The 22,080-nt window shown below is 45.1% G+C and overlaps 1 protein-coding gene across 1 annotated transcript in view; it reads right to left on the bottom strand.

Annotated features, from left to right (window-relative positions):
• Positions 1 to 2,092: 2,092 nt before the first annotated feature.
• The window catches only part of LOC120991124 (zinc finger protein 585A-like), a 2,129,672-nt gene continuing 2,109,684 nt past the window's right edge, over positions 2,093 to 22,080 (bottom strand). The window contains exon 7 of the mRNA XM_040420015.1: positions 2,093 to 4,001. Coding sequence (XP_040275949.1) covers positions 2,967 to 4,001 — 1,035 coding nt within the window. The 3' untranslated portion in view covers positions 2,093 to 2,966. The remainder of the gene's footprint in view (positions 4,002 to 22,080) is intronic.

Below are 22,080 nucleotides of genomic sequence, written 5' to 3' on the forward strand. Positions count from 1 at the left end.
ACTGTGTGACACCTGAAAACCCTATAATAGTGAGGGGACACGACCACCGGCTCCCTGGACTTAATACGGAGGGAGTCAGGGTCACCTAGAAACAAGCCAGCAAAGAAACACAATACAAGAAAGGACTTATCTGAACCAGCAGTAACAGAAGTCTCCAGCAGTGATCACTTCAATCCAGGAAGTAGTATAAACCGCAAAGTGAGGCAGTATGGGAGGGAATATAAAGGGAGGCAATTAGTGTGAATAGGTGCCAGCTGGGAGAAGGAAAGGAGATGACAAAGTGGAACTAAAACAAAGAACATCATGCAAGAGGTACAGAAGAACGTCTGCCAGACCTTCTCAGAGAGCTGGCGGTGACACAACCCTTTTCTAAAAAGGAGGTGGGGCTTAACATTAGCTGGTGTAGTATTGGATTTTTTTGGGCACACGGTCTTCTAGAAGATATTCCATAGTTCATATAAGACTGGAGTATAGAATGCCTCCAGTGCCTGGGAATTAACATCCTGTTGAGGAAGGGTTGAGGGGACATGTAACCACTGCAGCCAATCACTGCCCATAGTGGTAAAATGTCACCTGTGTGGCACTTGACTCAGGGACATAATGAGTGGGTGACATCACTAATACAGGCAGCGATTGGCTGCAATGGTCATGTGTCTCTCCCACCTTTCCCTCAAAATAATGATTCTCAGAGACCTAGGACCTGCAGAGTTAGCAATGGAACCAGGATGCAGTGACACGGACAAGGTAAATATGAATCCTACTGCGGGTCTGGCAGCTCTGAAGGGGTCTATTAAAAAGTTAAAAGTTGAGAAACCCCTTTAAAATACAGTCTAGTGAATTGAAAATAGCATTGTTCTGCAATGACATCCTGAGAAGATCCCTCGGCATGTTATTCCTGAGAAGATCCCCATAGCCCAAAACTCAGTGCAACTGCTGAAATTCTTGGGTCTAGAAAGGACATTCTTGGAACCACAAAAAGAAACAACAAAAATTATTTCATAAATGAAACGCTTTATTGTTAAACATTCATGGAGGACACTTCAGGACGATGCTACATAACATTATGTGCAATATAATGAAAACAGCAGAGTTGTTCTATTATGATTTCAGACATATCTTAAATGTGGGGTCCACCTCTTTGATCTGCACCTATCTTTAGAATGGTGGGGGGGGGGGGGGGGGGAGCCCTGATCTTGTCCTATCGGCCACTATATCAAAGATCCAAGCTGCAAGATCTGGTCTGGTTTAAAAAAAAACTGCCAAAGTTCCTGCCCTACTGTTTCTGGAATGTCCATGAAATTGAATGGAAGTTATGGGCTATACTAATTTTTTATTACATCGAGATCCAGATACTGGTTTGAAAACTGCAGACTGCTAATAGAAACCCGAATTCAGTGTTTAGTACACTGCAGACAGAAGATGGAAGCCGGCTCATGTATCTCCCCGATGCACTCGCTAACTAATCAGCCACTGGAGACATAGGGGAGAGAAGCACTGCCACTGCTCACCGCAGCCAGTGTGAATATAGTTGGGGACAAGCACTGCGACAGACCACAGGGACAGATATGTGTACAGCCATGCCCAGATCCAGCAGCAGCAGCCAAAACATATTGCTGAACATGATGGAAGATTATTCAACCACTGCACCAACCAGATGCAATCAGCAAACTGATAGACACCAACTGAACAACCAGGTTTAGTTGTATCTGTGCTGTGCCCTTTCCTCAGCACATACCCTGACCCCATGGCCTTCTGAGTAGACAGAGTGGACGAGCCGCAGGAATGGGCCCGGTTTGCTATCAGTGTACTGTCTTATCCAGCCTCCAGTGTACTGTCAGAGAAAACATTTGTGAAAATGGATCCATAAGAACTTCTATTGCGGACAGTGGCTATTTATCACCAGCCCAATGATGCCACTGCCGCTGTCTACCTGTCCATCATGTTCCCTACACTGCTACTACTACTCCTACACAGGTGCACATCTCTTTCCTTGTCTGTCAGATTCAATACTGTACTGCTGCAGCTACTACTGCCACCAACGCCACAACTGCCACTCCAACACAACCGCAAATCTCCTGCCTTATCTGTCAGATTTCATACCGTACTGCTGCAGCTACTACTGCCACCAATGCCACTACTGCTACCCCTACACAGGCGCAAATATTCTGCCTCCTTGTCTGTTATGTTTGTACTCATGCTGCTGCAGCTACCACTACACCTGCTGCTATTACTACTACTCCTACACAGCTGCAGATCTCCTACTTTGTCAGGTTAAATATTGTTCTTCTCCCATTACTACTACTCCTAAACAGGTGAACATCTGCTGCCTTGTCTGTCAGATTTCATACTGTACTGCTGCACTTACTACTGCCACCAGTGAAACTACTGCTACTCCTACATAGCCGCAAATCTCCTGCCTTGTGTGTCATGTTTTATACTGTACATCTGCCACTGAAACTACTACTACACCTGCTGCTATTACTACTACTCCCTGTACAGCTGCAGATCTCCTACTTTGTCAGGTTAATATTGTACTGCTCCCATTTCTACTACCCCTACACAGATGCACATCTCCTGCCTTGTCCGTCAGGTTCAGTACAATACTGCTGCCGCTCCCCATAAAGTGAGCATTCTTGAAATTCTTGTTCAGAACAAGCCATTGCTTCTGACACCACCCTGAGTGTGAACACTGCCAGACATCCACCCCATTAGAGAGAGATGTTTTGGATGATTTTTTTTATTTTAAAAAGCATAACAAAGCCAAAAGTGCAATGTGTTGTTAAACAGTTTGCTTATTACCACCGGCCACCATCTGTTTATCCATATGTATATATTTCACTGCCACTTTAAGATTGCCAATGCTGCCTTGACGTTAAAGCCATACAAGACTTCAGAATTTATTAGGGCAATCTGAGCACTGTCACTTTGGTTTGAATTTATTTGTACCCAAATGGAATCTGCTGATTTCAGAAATTTGCTCCTGTGTGACTTCTCTGATGTTTAACAAGATTAGATTTTTGTGTAAAACATTTCCCACATTCTGAACACAAATACGGCTTCTCTCCTGTGTGACTTCTTTTATGTCTAACAAGACCTGATGTATCTGTAAAACATTTCCCACATTCTGAACATGAATATGGCTTCTCTCCTGTGTGAAATCTCTGATGTGTAACAAGTTCTGATTTCCATGTAAAACATTTCCCACATTCTGAACACAAATATAGATTGTCTCCTGTGTGACTTCTCTCATGCTTAACAAGATCATATTTTTGTGTAAAACATTTCCCACATTCTGAACATGAATAAGGCTTCTTTCCTATGTGAAATCTCTGATGTTTAACAAGATTAGTTTTTTGTGTAAAACATTTCCCACATTCTGAACACATATATGGCTTCTCTCCTGTGTGACTTCTTTCATGCTTAGCAAGATCTGATTTTTGTGTAAAACATTTCCCACATTCTGAACATGAATATGGCTTTTTTCCTGTGTGACTTCGCTCATGATTAACAAGATGTTTTTTTTGTGTAAAACATTTCCTACATTCTGAACACGAAAACGGCTTCTCTCCTGTGTGACTTCTCTCATGCCCAACAAGATCTGATTTTTGTGTAAAACATTTCCCACATTCTGAACACGAATATGGCTTCTCTCCTGTGTGACTTCTCTTATGTCTAACAAGATCTGATTTTTGTGTAAAACATTTCCCACATTCTGAACACGAATATGGCTTCTCTCCTGTGTGACTTCTCTTATGTCTAACAAGACCTGATTGATCTTTAAAACATTTCCCACATTCTGAACATGAATATGGCTTCTCTCCTGTGTGTTTTCTCTCATGTATAACTAGATCTGATTTTTGTGTAAAACATTTCCCACATTCTGAACACGAATATGGCTTCTCTCCTGTGTGACTTTTTTTATGGCTAACAAGATCTGATTGATCTTTAAAACATTTCCCACATTCTGAACATGAATATGGCTTCTCTCCTGTGTGAATTCTCTCATGTATAACAAGATTTGATTTGATTTTAAAACCCTTCCCACATTCTGAACACTTAAACATCTCTCCTATGTGGCTTTTTTTATGTCTAACAAGATGTGTTTTATCTGTAAAGCACTCCCCACATTCTGAACAGGAGTATGGCTTTTCCCCGATGAAAATTCTTCTATATGTAGAAAGACTTGATCTTTTTGTGAACTCTTTACCACAGTAAAACATTTCACTCTCTTTCTGGTCAAGAGAAGGTTCCTCATGATTAGGAAGATTATATGTACTGTGAAGTCCTGGATGTACATTAATATTTTCTCCTGAAGAGCGCTGCATATCTTCATCTTCTACTTTATAATTTAGTGACAACAAATTTCCTTCAGAATTTGTACTGTGATTTTCTGCTAAAAAAAAATAAAAAATTTGGCTTTTTTAATAATCTAGAGTAGACACATTTATAGATTTCCTATTAGGCTGGAAGTGTATCCAGCAGGAACTAGAGGTATATAGTAAGTCATGTATTTTCAAGACACTTCTGGCTTTGGTTCAAAAAGCAGCACCAAAACTGAATATGTGATTCCAGCCATTTAAAATTTTCTATAACACAAAGTTCAGGATTCTGGTCTACATCTAATTTTATTACCCAAATCTAGCTAAAAATCATGAAAAACCCAACAAGCCTGTCTTCTGACAACATATTTGACATTTCTAGTGGGCATCACACTAATACAATAAGTTAACGTAACAGGATCTATCACGACATTCCTCATCACAAACTGCATTCATTATTAAATCAATCTCTTAGACCTGATGGACATGGTGTTTTTACTAGTAAAATCCATACTATAATGCCCACCTATGGATTACCTGACAAGCTCTTTTTAATGTACCTCCTCCTCTGCTGCTATCTCACACTGCAAAACCCTTTTAACCATTATGAAAAAAAATATTATAATCCATACATCTTTGCAAAGCCTCAATGCACGAGGTACATATAACTCATCATGATATCACAGCCACAAAAGCTGTGCCTGCATAATCCCCAGTGATCACTGTCAGCTGGATAAGGGAAACACTACATGATGTGATGGGGACATCTCCAATCAAAGAGCAGCAGCCGGTGATCAGAATCTCCTCCGGCTCAGAAGGCACCAAGGGCAGAATCTGAAGTCACTTTCTCCATTTATGATTCCATACCTGTGGTGACATCTCCTGGAATGTCCTCCTCCTCCTCCTCACTCTTACACAGGGGATCGCCCATCATCCTCTCTTCTTCATCCTCTACTTTAATATCAGTCAGATCTTCCCCCTGATTTGTCATCTGTAACAATTCAGTACAATACAGCGGACAGGTGGGAAATATAACAGATCCACATAAGAGACCCCCACAATCTATGACCCCTCTATGACTGCAGGACTCCCCTATATAGATGTGTATAGGGCTTAGCTCCATCTACCTGAAGATTCTCCAGGACCTTCTCCTCTGGACAGTCCTGGGAATACAGAGGACGGGGACATCTCTCTGGTGGATTTCTCCTCCTGGATCCATCTGTGGAGACACAAGCACACAGTGACTGAATACATGGCCTCCTGTAGATCTGTCTATAGATCAGACTCTTCTCTCAGCTCCTTCACTTCTAGGTTTATATATTGGGGGGAAATAACAATATTCTGTCTCTCACCACCTATGCCGAGGTCTCAGCACCTAGCAGGCCACAGGCCCAAAGTATCTTCTGGTCTATGAGAGCAAATGGCAGGCAGTGGGAATGATGGCTACTTTTCCACAATAATGTACGGTAGGATCCAAAGGCCAAGGGGACGACGTACAGATCTCACGGACACAGACTCTTCCACAGAACGTGGCAACGGGACTGATTTTTTAGGATTGGGACTACCAAAGGACACAGGAGAAGACACAGGGGAGGACGTAAACACCGCCAGTATAGAAGGAACATCCAGGAATGCTCGTTCAACACGATCAACCAAACCACCAGTGGGAACCAAAACTCCTGTACTACAACAGGGGAGGAGGGGTGCACAGAAGTTGACACAATGAATGGGACTCAATTGGTGGTAAATATTTCCTCTTATGATCTAACTGAGTTGGAACTAAGAGTTTTGAATAAGGGACTTCGTTTTGCCCTACGTCTATGGTTGATTGGTTCCAAAATGAAATTGATTTATTACATTTCTTTAGGCGTATCAAGCTGAAAGTTTTTTTCAATGATCAGACTCAGGGACCTAGGGATGGATTACCTCCTGTGGCCTCTGAGGACACTGAACACAGTATTTTAACCTTGACTGACTTGGGGTTACATATCAAGAGTGATTTTCAACCCCCGGTATATCATAAAGCAATAGATACTTTTATATCCTTGGTCCGGTCGGACGTTACCAGGTTGAGACGACAGAATGATGATGTCTCAAGGTCCAACCTGACCAAGGAAGAAAAAGCTGCATTGACCTCCCTTAGTCGGCGCAAAGAGCTTACGATCAAAGCAGCCGACAAGGGAGGGGCAATTGTAGTAATGAACACTACTAAGTACGTTGCTGAAATAGAGAAACAACTGCAAGACACAGAAGTGTATAGACAGGTCAATGGAGATCCGAGATTCGGAGTGATGAAGAAAATAAAAATACTGGTAGATAATGCTTATGCCAATAACATCATTGATGCAAAACTCCACAGTTATTTGATAGAAAAACATCCAGTTACACCAACCCTTTATGTCTTACCAAAGATTCACAAGGATCTATGTAACCCACCTGGACGTCCCATAGTGGCGGGCATAGATTCGGTCTTTGCCCCTGCGGCTATGTTCATCGACAAACTGTTGAGGACTTCAGCTACAGGAGCAAAGTCATATGTGAGGGACACGACTGAATTTCTCAGCAGGGTCCAACAGTTAGCATTCGGTGCGGGTGACAGACTGGTGTCTTTTGATGTCACCAGTCTGTACACTTGCATTGAACATGAAAAGGGTTTGGAGGCTGTTCAGTGGGCCTTGCGACACACTGACTACCCCGCGGAATTATGTGAATTCGTTAGCTCACTGTTGGAGATCCTGCTGACAAACAACTATTTCAGTTTTGACGACAGGTTCTACATTCAAAATCGTGGGACCGCCATGGGGTCTAACATGGCCCCGACATATGCCAATATCTATATGACATATGTGGAGGAGTCGTCTATATACCCATCCACCCTGTTCCAATTTGTGTCCGGGTGGATGAGGTATATAGACGACATCTTCCTCATATGGACAGGGACGGACGTGGAGTTAGGGGAGTTTCATGATTACATCAATAGTGTCCATATGCAACTGAAGTTCACTAGAGTGGACTCGCCACACTCTATGCAATTTCTAGACACACTAGTTTATGTGACTGAGAAGGGTCTCCAAACGGATATTTTTGTTAAACCAACGGACAGAAATAATATGTTGCGCTTTGATAGTGCCCATCCAAAAAACATGCTGAGTTCTCTCCCATATAGCCAACTTCTCAGGGTTAGGCGTATCATCTCAGACGACAAAAATGTAGATGATAGATTGCAGGCAATGAGCTCTAAGTTCATAGCCAGACAATATCCCAAAAAGTTGGTTAGGAGACATCTTGACAAAGTTAGGCAACATACACGGACTCAACTGTTGACCACGACCAGAACTAAAAAGGAGAACAAAAGATTACCTTTTGTGTCCACACATTCGGTTCTGAGCAACCAAATAGCGGGAACACTCAGACAAAATTGGCAAATCCTGACACGTTCTTTCCCAGACATTGTGGAGTTCCAGACACCACCGCTCATGTCCTATAGGAGATCCAAGAATCTGGGCGATCAGTTGGTACATTCTTTTCTGCAGAGGCCTGTTAAGTCATGCATCTCCAGAAAGGGGTGCTATCCTTGCCTCAATTGTTGCAACTGCAATAATATACTGAAGGGACAAACCTTTTTCCATCCACACACTGGGAAGAAGTATGATATAAAAGGTTTTTTCACGTGTTCCTCTGAGTTTGTGATCTATACATTGCAGTGCCCGTGTGGTCTCATCTATGTGGGTGAGACCACACAGGCCTGTAAATTGAGGATTAACCAGCATAGGTACTCCATCCGGAAATTGTTCACAAGGATGGAGAATGCGTCCGAAAATTTGGAAGGTGAACTTCCAGTCCCGGAACATTTCTATAGATGTAGACACAGCGTTGCACAATTGAGGTTTAGGATTACCGATGGCGTCCCCGCACCACGGAGAGGTGGTGATCGGGAACGGCTATTAAAATGCCTGGAACTCAGATGGATCTTTGAATTGGACACCATTGAGCCTAAGGGACTCAATCGGGAGTTCAAGGTGGGCTCCCTCTTTTGAATCATTATTCAGGATGTGAAAATAAGGGGTTTTTATATATTAAGTGCCAGTACCCGATATTACATCGAGATTATTAACAGATTTTATTCTTCTTCTTTTCTCTTTGTTCCTTTCTTTTTTTCCCTTTTTTGTTTATCACTTATAGATAAGGCTGCCATGCGGGAAACGGGCGAGGGATGGACTAAGTTGTTTTGGGAGCAGTGACCTGGGAGCCGTCCAGCAGGTTCATTTTTTCGTCGCACGAATTGTGCGGCAGGTTTTGATTCTATAGACTGGATATACGGGACGGAAGTGACTAACATATATGACGGGTGGTTTTTTATCCCTGATTATTCATCTGGGGAGCTGATCTGGGTATATGGGTTTTATTGAGTTGTGGTGGCGTAGGGTGATGCATATATAGAATACAAGAAATTATTTACATTTACAGGAGACATTGGGGATTAGCGTGGTAGGGGTCTCTCACTTTGTGGTGGGGCCCAGACCAGGCAGGGGCACACATCGGTTGTCTCTCTTTTTATAGAGGGAGGCAATGGTTGTGGGCCGAATGTCCGTGATCCAAATGCAGTCTTTAGCATACTGAGAGTATAACACACCAAGGACACACTATGGATCAACAGCCCAAGTATGAACGCTCGGTAAGCCTTATATTAATCTACACTGTGGTTGATAGACTGAATTAATTATATGATTATTTGTACCTGAGAGGAGGTGGGTCTATTGGTGGAAGCACACCCACTGATTTATTGGTATGAATTAGTACCCTTATATATATGTAATGTGAGTCACTTATAAACTTGTATGTAGCTTGATAAAGACTGTTGTCGAAACGTTGCTGCTGAACATTTGGTGGATTAAAACACATTGAATTTGCTTCTTGAGTGCCGTGACCTTCTTCATTTCTGCTACTTTTCCACAATAGTACATTTTAACCACCTCAGCCCCCCTAGCTTAAACCCCCTTAATGACCAGACCACTTTTTACACTTCTGACCTACACTACTTTCACCGTTTATTGCTCGGTCATGCAACTTACCACCCAAATGAATTTTACCTCCTTTTCTTCTCACTAATAGAGCTTTCATTTGGTGGTATTTCATTGCTGCTGACATTTTTACTTTTTTTTGTTATTAATCAAAATTTACCGAAATTTTTGCAAAAAAAATGACATTTTTCACTTTCAGTTGTAATTTTTTTTTTTTTTAAACGACATCTATATATAAATTTTTCTCTAAATTTATTGTTCTACATGTCTTTGATAAAAAAAATGTTTGGGTAAAAAAAAAAAATGGTTTGGGTAAAAGTTATAGCGTTTACAAACTATGGTACAAAAATGTGAATTTCCGCTTTTTGAAGCAGCTCTGACTTTCTGAGCACCTGTCATGTTTCCTGAGGTTCTACAATGCCGAGACAGTAGAAAACCCCCACAAATGACCCCATTTCGGAAAGTAGACACCCTAAGGTATTCGCTGATGGGCATAGTGAGTTCATAGAACTTTTTATTTTTTGTCACAAGTTAGCGGAAAATGATGATTTATTATTATTTTTTTTTTTCTTACAAAGTCTCATATTCCACTAACTTGTGACAAAAAATAAAAACTTCCATGAGCTCACTATGCCCATCAGCGAATACCTTAGGGTGTCTTCTTTCCAAAATGGGGTCACTTGTGGGGTAGTTATACTGCCCTGGCATTTTAGGGGCCCTAATGCATGAGAAGTAGTTTGAAATCAAAATGTGTAAAAAATGCCCTGTGAAATCCTAAAGGTGCTCTTTGGAATGTGGGCCCCTTTGCCCACCTAGGCTGCAAAAAAGTGTCACACATCTGGTATCTCCGTACTCAGGAGAAGTTGGGGAATGTGTTTTGGGGTGTCTTTTTACATATACCCATGCTGGGTGAGAGAAATATCTCAGCCAAAGACAACTTTTCCCATTTTTTTTATACAAAGTTGGCATTTGACCGAGATATTTCTCTCACCCAGCATGGGTATATGTAAAATGACACCCCAAAACACATTGCCCAACTTCTGAGTACGGCAATACCACCAAGGTATTCGCTGAGGGGCATATTGAGTCCATGAAAGATTGAACTTTTTGTCCCAAGTTAGCGGAAAGGGAGACTGTGAGAAAAAAAAATATCAATTTCCGCTAACTTGTGCCAAAAAAAAAAAAAAAAAAAAAAACTTCTATGAACTAGCCATGCCCCTCACGGAATACCTTGGGGTGTCTTCTTTCCAAAATGGGGTCACATGTGGGGTATTTATACTGCCCTGGCATTTTAGGGGCCCTAAAGCGTCAGAAGAAGTCTGGAATCCAAATGTCTAAAAATGCCCTCCTAAAAGGAATTTGGGCCCCTTTGCGCATCTAGGCTGCAAAAAAGTGTCACACATGTGGTATCGCCGTATTCAGGAGAAGTTGGGCAATGAGTTTTGGGGTGTCTTTTTACATATACCCATGCTGGGTGAGAGAAATATCTCTCTATAATGACAACTTTGTCTAAAAAACTGGGAAAAGTTGACTTTTAGAGAGATCTTTCTCTCACCCAGCATGGGTATATGAAAAAAGACACCCCAAAACACATTGCCCTACTTCTCCTGAGTACGGCGATACCAGATGTGTGACACTTTTTTGCAGCCTAGGTGGGCAAAGGGGCCCACATTCCAAAGAGCACCTTTAGGATTTCACAGGACATTTTTTACACATTTTGATTTCAAACCACTTCTCACACTTTAAGGCCCCTAAAATGCCAGGGCAGTATAAATACCCCACAAGTGACCCCATTTTGGAAAGAAGACACCCCAAGGTATTCCGTGAGGGGCATGGTGGGTATTAGAAGTTTTTTTTTTTTGGCACAAGTTAGCGGAAATTGATTTTTTTTTGTTTTTTTCTCACAAAGTCTCCCTTTCCGCTAACTTGTGACAAAAAATAAAATTTTACATGAACTCGCCATGCCCCTCACAAAATACCTTGAGGTGTCTTCTTTCCAAAATGGGGTCACATGTGGGGTATTTATACTGCTCTGGCACTTTAGGGGCCCTAAAGCGTGAGAAGTCTGGACTATAAATGTCTAAAAAATTTTACGCATTTGGATTCTGTGAGGGGTATGGTGAGTTCATGTGAGATTTAATTTTTTGTCACAAGTTAGTGGAATATGAGACTTTGTAAGAAAAAAAAGAAAAAATAAAAATAAAAAAATATCAATTTCCGCTAACTTGTGCCAAAAGAAAAAATGTCTGAATGGAGCCTTACAGGGGGGTGATCAATAACAGGGGGGTGATCAGGGAGTCTATATGGGGTGATCAGGGGTTAATAAGTGACGGGGGGGGGTGTAGTGTAGTGTGGTGCTTGGTGCTACTTATTACAGAGCTGCCTGTGTCCTCTGGTGGTCGATCCAAACAAAGGGGACCACCAGAGGACCAGGTAGCAGGTATATTAGACGCTGTTATCAAAACAGCGTCTAATATACCTTTTAGGGGTTAAAAAAAAAATCGCATCTACAGCCTGCCAGCGAACGATCGCCGCTGGCAGGCTGCAGATCCACTCGCTTACCTTCGGTTCCTGTGAACGCGCGCGTTCACAGGAAATCTTGCCTCTCGCGAAAAAACGCGTAGATGCATCCACCCAAAATAACAGGGCCGCCGCAAAGACGCAATCCTGGGTACGGCGGTCCTGAGGTGGTTAAGAATGAGCATACAGGTATATATGGCTGGGGGGAGTGAATCCTTTTATGAGCCTTCTACAGCACCAGACGACACCTCTGCTTTTGAGGTAAATTTCAAGAGATAGAATCCACATCAAAGTACAAGGCTCACTAATGACTAGTGCGCGGAGGAGAAGACTATCTGGTCTGATCCCACAGAAGAGCTACTGAAGAACAAACTGCTGACAACATTACTGCCGACAATGATGGAAAAGGAGAGACAGACAACAGATCCTCCTATCATCTTCCGTAGGAACTGGGTTAGGCAAGAGATGAAGATCTCAACAATCATCTACTGCATCAAAAAGGGGCATCTGCACCGAGACCATCACCCAACAGCTCCTGGAGAAGAACTACTTTAGCAGAAAGCCACCGGAGATCCTTCAGGTGAATGGAACCCATCAATATGTCTGACTTACAAGGAAAATCCATTACATGTCACTGCACACACGTGTATACACTGCACATGACTGCTCTTACCCTGTGATATAAGAGGCTGGTGCTCCTCCATTACATGTCACTGCACACACGTGTATACACTGCACATGATGGGTCTTACCTTGTGATATAAGAGGCTGGTGCTGCTCCATTACATGTCACTGCACACACGTGTATACACTGCACATGACGGCTCTTACCTTGTGATATAAGAGGCTGGTGCTCCTCCATTACATGTCACTGCACACACGTGTATACACTGCACATGACGGCTCTTACCTTGTGATATAAGAGGCTGGTGCTCCTCCATTACATGTCACTGCACACACGTGTATACACTGCACATGACGGCTCTTACCTTGTGATATAAGAGGCTGGTGCTCCTCCATCTTGGCCTCCTTGTACAGATCCTTGTGTCCTTCTATATACTCCCACTCCTCCATGGAGAAATAGACAGTGACGTCCTGACACCTTATAGGAACCTGACAACACAATGACACCGTCATCACCCAGACCCCTCCAGTGCTGTTACTGGAGAATTTCCCAGCATTCCCAGCAGTGTCACCTCTCCAGTCAGCAGCTCCATCATCTTGTGGGTGAGCTCTAGGATCTTCTGCTCATGTATCAGGGGGTGAGGGGGAGGCTCTGTGATGGGGTGAGGGGTCCTGCTCAGCCCTCCTGACTCCTGGAGATGGATGATGGGAGTCACACAGTCCCCCGATGTCTTCTTCACTATTGTGTACTCCTGTGGATGGAGAGAGACACTTAGGGAATAAACCCTTCAGGGGCCATGTGCTCTCCTCCGGCCCTCTCCTCCTGGGTACAACGTGCCTACTTACCTTCTCATGGCTCCTACAACATGACTATTGGTCACATGACACATCACTCACCATATTGGGGGCTGATTTTGAGTTTCTCCGTAACTTGGAAGGTCTGGAGGCCGTTCTCCAGGACCCTGGACTCTTCCTATCACTTCCTATGATGGATTCTCCTTCCCGATGTCTGACTTGTTACAGAATACAATAAAGAGGAGAGAAATCTAGAAAAGTTTACCTCTCCGCTCAGCAGGGAGATGATCTCCAAGGTGAGGTCTAATATTCTTCTGCTGATCTCCTTCCTGTCCATCCTTGGTGGTCGTTCAGGAGAAGAGGAGAGAACTGGAGGAGCTGGAGTCTTCTAGTACTGCAGGGGCCTTTATGAGAAGAGGAGAGGAAATCATCCAGGGGACAAGACCAGATGTCACCTCCAGAACCGCACTTCCTGAGCCTGGAGGGGCCACGCTTCTCAGAGCCCCCACCACATGGATTCCAGGGTCCCTAACATGGAGATCTCTGGTGGCTCCACAGGAGATAAATGTCTGATAGATGCAGGTCCCACCTCTGGGCTGTGCTCAGCTGTGTCCACAACTCCTAGAGAAGAGACTGGAGAGAGCTGAGCTCAGGCCGGGCCCCGCTCCATTCATTCTCCTCCTGGAGGCAGGGGCCCCTCACCAGGACAGTCAGGGGCCAGTGAATGATGACAACCCCCACTCCTCCCCCATCATACTAAGCTGAGGAGCAGAGAAGGACTCCTTGTGTGTAATGGAGGAGAATCTCCAGAGGTGACATGTCTGAGCTCTCCACCACACTGTCTCCTCACAGCTCATCTTACCTGCAGGCTGGAGGAATGGCTGATACCAGAGAGAACAAGAGCCCTGACTACCGACCAGGACCTGCCCAGTATCTGCTGCACTGCCAGAGCTGAAGGACCTGGGGTGACGTCACCGTCATGTGATCAGGGCAGGGGGCGGGGCTCAGTGTGGAGAGAGGGGGTGGTGAAGGACCTGCGGTGACGTCACTGTCATGTGATCCGTGCAGGGGGCGGGGCTCATCAGTGGAGAGGAGGGGAGATGGGGGAAGGACCTGGGGGTGATGTCACTGTCATGTGATCAGTGCAGGGGGCGGGACTAGGTTGGTGAGTCACTAATCACATGACAGTGATATCATCACAGGTCCTTTAGCTCTCACAGTACATTTTAAATTGAAGGGGCTTTTAATAGAATTTAGCCCCGCCCTCAAATCCTTCTGTGAACTAATGTCTAAACTTGTCGGAAAAGTCCTTCAGCCTCCATGTAACGGGGTTTTGGTGGCGCCCCCTAGTGTCTATGGGGTCCCTAACCCTAGTAAACTCACTATGCCTGACAGGCGGATCCTGAGCCTCCGCTATCTGGGAGTTGGGGTACATGTCTGCGGCAGTGCCTCCACCCAGTGGAACATCCGGGGTAGGGATGTGAGGCTCCACTGGGAACATACTTGGTGCAAATGAGACTGACACAGCCTAACTGGAATTAACTTTATATAGTGCGTAACAAAATGAACCAACATACATAGGAAAATACAATGGAGTAACACAAATAACAGAGTAATGTGGATTCTTCCTCACCCACCCACTAGCACACCTGCGTCCCACCCCCTATCTTCGCCCTAATGGCCGTTGGTGCACATTGGAGAGTTGGGGCCCTTATAAGCTCTTGCTCCGCAGGGTCACTGAAGCAGCCTGAGCTGTGTAATGTCCGTCACTGGACCTCAGAGTCTTTATTGTGGTGAGGAGACAGGAGCCCTGTGGTGATACAGGGAGAGGTTTGACTTACCCTCACAACACCATTTACCAGGCCAGTCCGCAGCAATCTCCTCTCACTGGATTCACCAGACGTCTGGACTCAGTGCTTGTCTTTGCCAGCGGTCCCTCTCTCAGCAGGTGTGATCTTGGGTGAAGTAAGTTCTCTCAGCAGGTTCTATCTCTGTGCTGCAGTCTCTCAATGCCAGACCCATGTCCTCTCTCTGGCTGAGCAAATCGTAGCTTCTAGAAACTTTTTCCAGGACCTTCCTCTTTAGAGCTGTGCAGCCAGCGTCGTTTTAGGACCTGCGATGATGTCACTAACCATGTGACTCCTTTCAGCCAGTCATGTGATCAATGCTCAATGTCTTATTAACAGCATACTGAGTCCATCTGCTGGGCATTTCAGATAACGCAGCCGGTGTAACTTCACAGGGTTACATGCTCCCCCTTGAAAAATACTTGCCTTCCACTGGCAAGTCCGAGCCAGGGGGCTTAACAAAAATTCAACAGAAAAATGTTTAGCATACATACAGTACAGTTAGCACAGTAATATCCTAGCTAGCTATTTATTTAGGGTAAAGAGTCACTAACATTTACCACTTCAGCTAGTGCATGTAGGAAAGTGGCCATTTTAGATGCTGCTTGTGTCAGCGGGGCATAACTGGGCTCTCCTATATTATCATAAACTAAGGCCCTAGGGGGTTGCCGCACTCTGGTACTGTGTCTCAGTTCTCGCTGTGGGAGAGGATCTTGGGACATCAACTGTGGGACTTCGACTCCTGCCTTCGAAGTAGAGTCTCTAAGGGAAGTTCCAGGCACAAAACATGGACTTTCTGGATTCAACCTTGGAGAACTTTGTGACCCAGGAGAGGTTCCGGGACTTTGTGGAACCACCGGAGTTAAAGGATGCAATTGCTGTGTTTCTTCTGCGGGTGATGACCACCACTGATCCTCTGCACTGGGAGTTCCCGGGGTCTCCTCTGCCCCATTTCCAGGACTCTCTGCTGGGTTTTCCTCCAGTTCTTCACTACTCTCTTCCTCTTCATCAGCATACACAACTGGAAGCAGATGGTTTCTATGCCAAGCCTTTATTCGGCCCTCCGGGCCCCTAATGTTGTACACTGGCAGTCCTTCCAGTTTGGACACAACCTCAAACAGGGTATCTTTCCATCTGTCAGCCAGTTTGTGTTTTCCAGGCACACCTAGATTCCGGAGAAGAACTTTATCCCCTGCTTGAATCTCCCGATATCTCACCTTAGAATCATACCTTCTTTTGTTCCGTTCTTCCATTTTTGCTGCACCTTGGGTGGCCAACTCATAGGCCCGATGAAGGTTTTGTTTGAGGTTCCCCACATATTGAAAATGTGAAGTTGAATCTGTTCCATCAGGAGACACTCCCAAACGGACATCTATCGGTAATCGAGCTTCTCTTCCGAACATTAGGAAATAGGGCGAGAACCCTGTAGATTCATGCCTTGTACAGTTGTATGCGTGGACCATGGCTTCCACATGTTTACTCCAAGACCGCTTCTCGACTTGCTTGAGAGTCCCTAGCATATCTAGGAGGGTCCTATTGAACCGTTCTGGCTGTGCATCACCCTCCGGATGATAAGGTGTGGTTCTGGACTTCTGCACCTGCAACATGTCCAACAGCTCCTTGATCAACTTACTCTCAAAGTCTCTACCTTGATCAGAGTGTATCCGATTGGGTAGTCCATAGTGAATAAAATACTTCTGCCAAAGGACTTTGGCTACAGTCACAGCTTTTTGATCTTTAGTGGGGAAGGCTTGAGCATATCTGGTGAAATGGTCCGTTACCACCAGCACATTTCCAATTCCCGCTGTATCGCTCTCAATGCCGAGATAGTCCATGCACACAAGATCCATGGGTCCCGTACTTTTCAGATGACCCATAGGGGCAGCTCTCACAGGCAGGGTCTTCCTCTGGATACACCTCCTGCATGTCTTTACATGTTGCTCGACATGTTCCCTCATGCGAGGCCAATAGAACCGATCTTGTACTAGGCCATAGGTCTTGTCCACCCCGAGATGCCCATGTTGATCGTGGAGAGCTCTCAGGACCATGCCACGGTATCTGTTGGGTAGTACCAATTGTTTTCTGTCAGGGTGATCATGATACTTCACAACCCTATAGAGTACTCCATCTTCAAGATGTAGTCGGCTCCATTCTCTTCGGTATAATTCTCTTTGACTCACAGGTAGAGAAGTCAGCAATTTAGGATTCTTAGTCTTTATTGCTCTGATAACTATCCCAATATACCAGTCCTGCGCTTGAGCCTTCTTCTTGTCTTCTGTGGTTATACTGGACCACTGTTGAAGCATGACTGGAGCATGGAACACCTCAGGCACGGCTTCTGGAGAGTGGCTAATGGAGTCTATCCCCCTTAGCTCGGCAAACTCTTCTTGACTCTCGGCCACCACATACATCTGACAAAAGGCTCCTAGCCCCAGCCCAGGGATCTCTTCCCACTCCTCTTCTTCTTGGTGAGGAGGGAGTCTAGGTCTGCGGGACAGGGCATCTGCGCTGACATTCTTGGGCCCAGGCTTGTACTTCAGGCTGAAACTGTAGCTTGATAAGGCAGCCAACCACCTATGTCCTGTGGCATCCAGCTTAGCTGTAGTCTGAATGTAGGTAAGTGGATTGTTGTCAGTCCTTACTTCGAATGTTGCTCCATACAAATAGTCATGTAGCTTATCCACGATGGCCCACTTGAGTGCCAGAAATTCCAATTTATGGACTGGATAGTTCTTCTCTGCACCTGTAAGGCTTCTACTTATGTAAGCCACCGGCCTCAATCCTTCTGGATAACTTTGGTGCAGTACACCCCCTAGACCTTCCATACTGGCATCCACATGGAGGATATATGGTTTCTCAGGGTCTGCATAGGCTAAAACAGGAGCTTCTGTAAATCTCTTCTTCAATGTCAGAAAGGCATCTTCACATCCTGAAGTCCATTTCTCTCCAAAGGGGTCTTTAGGAGATGGTGCCTTAGCACCCGTTACGTCAGAGGTAATCTTCAGTAGGTCATGTAACTCTCGAGCAATCTTTGAGTAGTCTTTCACAAACCTTCGGTAGTAACCACAGAATCCGAGAAAGGACCGCAACTCACTGATGTTATCTGGTCTTGGCCAATTCAACACTGCTTCAATTTTAGCAGGATCTGTGGCTACTCCTTCAGCGGAGACTATATGCCCCACATAAGTGACAGAGTTCTGGGCAAATCGGCATTTGTCCACTGATAGCTTCAGGCCTTCAGCTTGAAGTCGATCCAACACCTTTAGCAATCTTTGTTCATGCTCCTCTGGTGTCTTCCCGAAAACAATTAGGTCATCTAGATACACTAGACACTCTTTGGGATTCATATCCCCCACAGTTTTCTCCATCAGCCTCTGAAAAGTAGCAGGAGCTCCTGTGACTCCCTGTGGCATTCTGGTAAACTGGAAAAACCCCAAAGGGCAGATGAAAGCTGTCTTTTCCTGATCCTCCTTCTTCATGGGTACCTGATAATATCCAGACCTCAAGTCAAGCACACTGAACCACTGGCTGCCAGATAGGGCGTTCAGAAGATCCTCTATCCGGGTAAGGTGTACTGATCTGGCACAGTCCTCTTGTTCAAAGTACGGTAGTCCACACATAGCCGAACTGAACCATTCTTTTTTCTCACTACCACAATAGGTGAGGCATAGGGGCTCCGAGACTCTGTGATGATGCCTGCTCCTTCCATCTGCTGGAGTATGTCCCGGACATCTTCCACATCTCGAGGGGGTATTCTTCTTGACCTTTCTCTGAAAGGAGTAGAATCAGCAAGTCTTATAGTATGGGTGGCACTCTTAGAACACCCCACGTCCATCTCTGCTCTGGAAAACACAACCTCTCGGGTGACCAGTTTTGAACGAAGGCTGTCTTTCCACTCCTGTGGTAGAGGAGAATCTTCTAGATCAAAATCTAAAGGTGCTTTCACATGATCCTTCTGTTCTGCACTCACAGACATGATGGACGAAACTTGATCCAAAAGGTGTATCACACCAATCTTCTGATGACGATCAATCCGGATTTCCGTGGGGGTTAAATTCTGTACCATCACAGGAAAGCTCCGACACCACCTTTTCCGCCAATCTTTTACCTCAGGTATGAGAGTCCACCCTTTCTTCTGATCCTCTTCAGGCAGAGACTCAATAAGGTATTGTCCAGTTCCTCCCAACATTTCATGGTGCATTGAGGCTATGGCTCGTAAGGTTTTGGTCTCACCAGGCTTCACAAATGCAGGTTCTGTTACTGAATAGTGGCACGACCCTGGTTTTGTTTCAAGGGCTAGTCGTCTACACTCTTTCCCTAGGACAGGGCTGACCTCCATCAGTCGGTCTAAGGAGACATCTCCCACTTCTGTCAGATAGGCCTTGAATACATCCTGTACCATCTTTGCATTAGTGCCCAATATTATTGGGGCACACACTTTCCTGGCTGCAGGGCATATTAAAGCTTCCAGCTCCATAGGACATATTATCCCAGTGTTTAACTGGGGAATAGTTATGGTCACTTTTATGCATCCCTCCACAGGTTGAGCTTGAGAACCAACGCCCCATAGCTGAAACTCTCCTGCAGGTTCCATAGGAATGTGTTTCAAATGACGTTCATAGAAGTCTCGGTAGATAATGGTGACTTGAGAACCTGTATCTAGCAATGCTGAAGCCTGAATTCCTTCTACTTGCACGTGTATCAAAGATTTAGGCCCAATCTTGGCTCCTACAGATAACCCATATGTAGGCCGGGTCTTCCTTCGCTTGTAAGACCTGGTCATTTGAGTCTCCTCGAGCTCGGTTGCCAGCACCTCCACATCCACCTCCATGGAGTTCGCAGGGCACTCCCGCTGAAAATGCCCTGACTTTCCACATTTAAAGCAATCCCCTCGGCGGGGTGAATCCTCAGGAAACAGTTTTTTCTGAGTATTCCTGTGTTGCCCCCACTTCCAGGGGGAGGATCTGCTCTCTCTGGTGGTGACTTGCATAAGAACTCCAATTCAGCCACCTTCTTCCTAAGAGCTGACAGTTCTGTATCCTCTTTCTCCTTTTGTAGGGGTGGACACATCTGGTCTTCCAATCTCCTGGCTGTATTTATTAAGGTGGAATAAGGCAGGACTTTATCATCCAACTTGGCTCTCAGCAGAATCATAATTGGATTATTGATTAAGCCACCTCTCTGAATTTGCTTAGATAGCCGAGCATCCAACTCAGAGGCAGGAACTGCTCCTTTATGGAATAACTTTCCAAGCGATAGCTGTAACATGTTGATATAGTCAGTGGCTTTTTCATGCTCCTTCTGCTTAGTGGCTAGGAACTTAACCAGCAGATCATCCAAATCTTCTGATTTCCCATAAGCATCCTGCAAAACTTGTAGATAGTCGTGCACAGTAGCTTGCCCATTTACTCCCTTGTACAGTCTTATCATGTCTGTAGCGGGAAAACGAAGACTCTCCACCAACCGCTGTTTCTTTATGGTATCCGTACAAGACCATTCCTCCAACAACTGCATAGCATTATCCTTCCAGACCTCAAAAGGCTCTTCTCCTGAAGGAACAGGCTGATTCCCAGAAAACACCTTTAGTTTGCGGTAACTATGGGTGTGGTTTGCCGTCACTATGGCTTCTGAGAGTTTCTGGAGTATGTCCGATACATCACTACCTCCTGTAGGCGGGGTGCGGACTTCAAGGTTGTCTGGTTTCAGTAATGCTGTAGATGGATGAAATTCTGCTTTAGGAGTAATCATCCCCTGTTCTCTAGGAGGATGGGCAGCTTGTTTAGGAATGGCTCCGGCCTTTCCGGAGATGGGAGTCAGGAGCTTAGAATAATTTTCTGTGACATAATCTCTCTGTTCTAATTTAAAGGGTTGTTGCAGCGAGACCCTTTCTTTCTTCTCAAGTAGAGCGTACACTAAAGAGCATCCTTCATCCGGGGCTCCATATAAATGAATGTTGGTAGGCATCTCATGGTCTCCCAAGTCCGTATGACAATATATTAACATGTAAGTTTGGCCTTCAGAATCCTGCAGGATATCCCTGACGGTCGCCATTTCTATTCCCAATCGAAGTTCTATACACAAGATGACGTGATTCATCTCACAGCAGGATGGGACTCTGCATAACATCACAGCTTGCTGTAATGGTACATTTCTTTGCTGGGCCCACTCTTTTGCAAAGGAGGGAGTGGCCTGAGGATTTAATCTATTCTCACTGGTTGTACCCCAATTGATCTCAGCAGTGCCTCCATATGTAACGGGGTTTTGGGGGCGTCCCCTAGTGTCTATGGGGTCCCTAACCCTAGTTAACTCACTATGCCTGACAGGCGGATCCTGAGCCTCCGCTATCTGGGAGTTGGGGTACATGTCTGCGGCAGTGCCTCCACCCAGTGGAACATCCGGGGTAGGGATGTGAGGCTCCACTGGGAACATACTTGGTGCAAATGAGACTGACACAGCCTAACTGGAATTAACTTTATATAATGCGTAACAAAATGAATTAACATACATAGGAAAATACAATAGCGTAACACAAATAACAGGGTAATGTGGATTCTTCCTCACCCACCCACCAGCACACCTGCGTCCCACCCCCTATCTTCGCCCTAATGGCCGTTGGTGCACATAGGAGAGTTGGGGCCCTTATAAGTCCTGCTCCGCAGGGTCACTGAAGCAGCCTGAGCTGTGTAATGTCCGTCACGGGACCTCAGAGTCTTTATTGTGGTGAGGAGACAGGTGCCCTGTGGTGATACAGGGAGAGGTTTGACTTACCCTCACAACACCATTTACCAGGCCAGTCCGCAGCAATCTCCTTTCACTGGATTCACCAGACGTCTGGACTCAGTGCTTGTCTTTGCCAGCGGTCCCTCTCTCAGCAGGTGTGATCTTGGGTGAAGTAAGTTCTCTCCGCCAGGTTCTATCTCTGTGCTGCAGTCTCTCAATGCCAGACACATGTCC

The sequence above is a fragment of the Bufo bufo genome, chromosome 2 (assembly GCF_905171765.1).
Source record: "Bufo bufo chromosome 2, aBufBuf1.1, whole genome shotgun sequence".
Taxonomy (NCBI): Eukaryota; Metazoa; Chordata; class Amphibia; order Anura; family Bufonidae; genus Bufo; species Bufo bufo.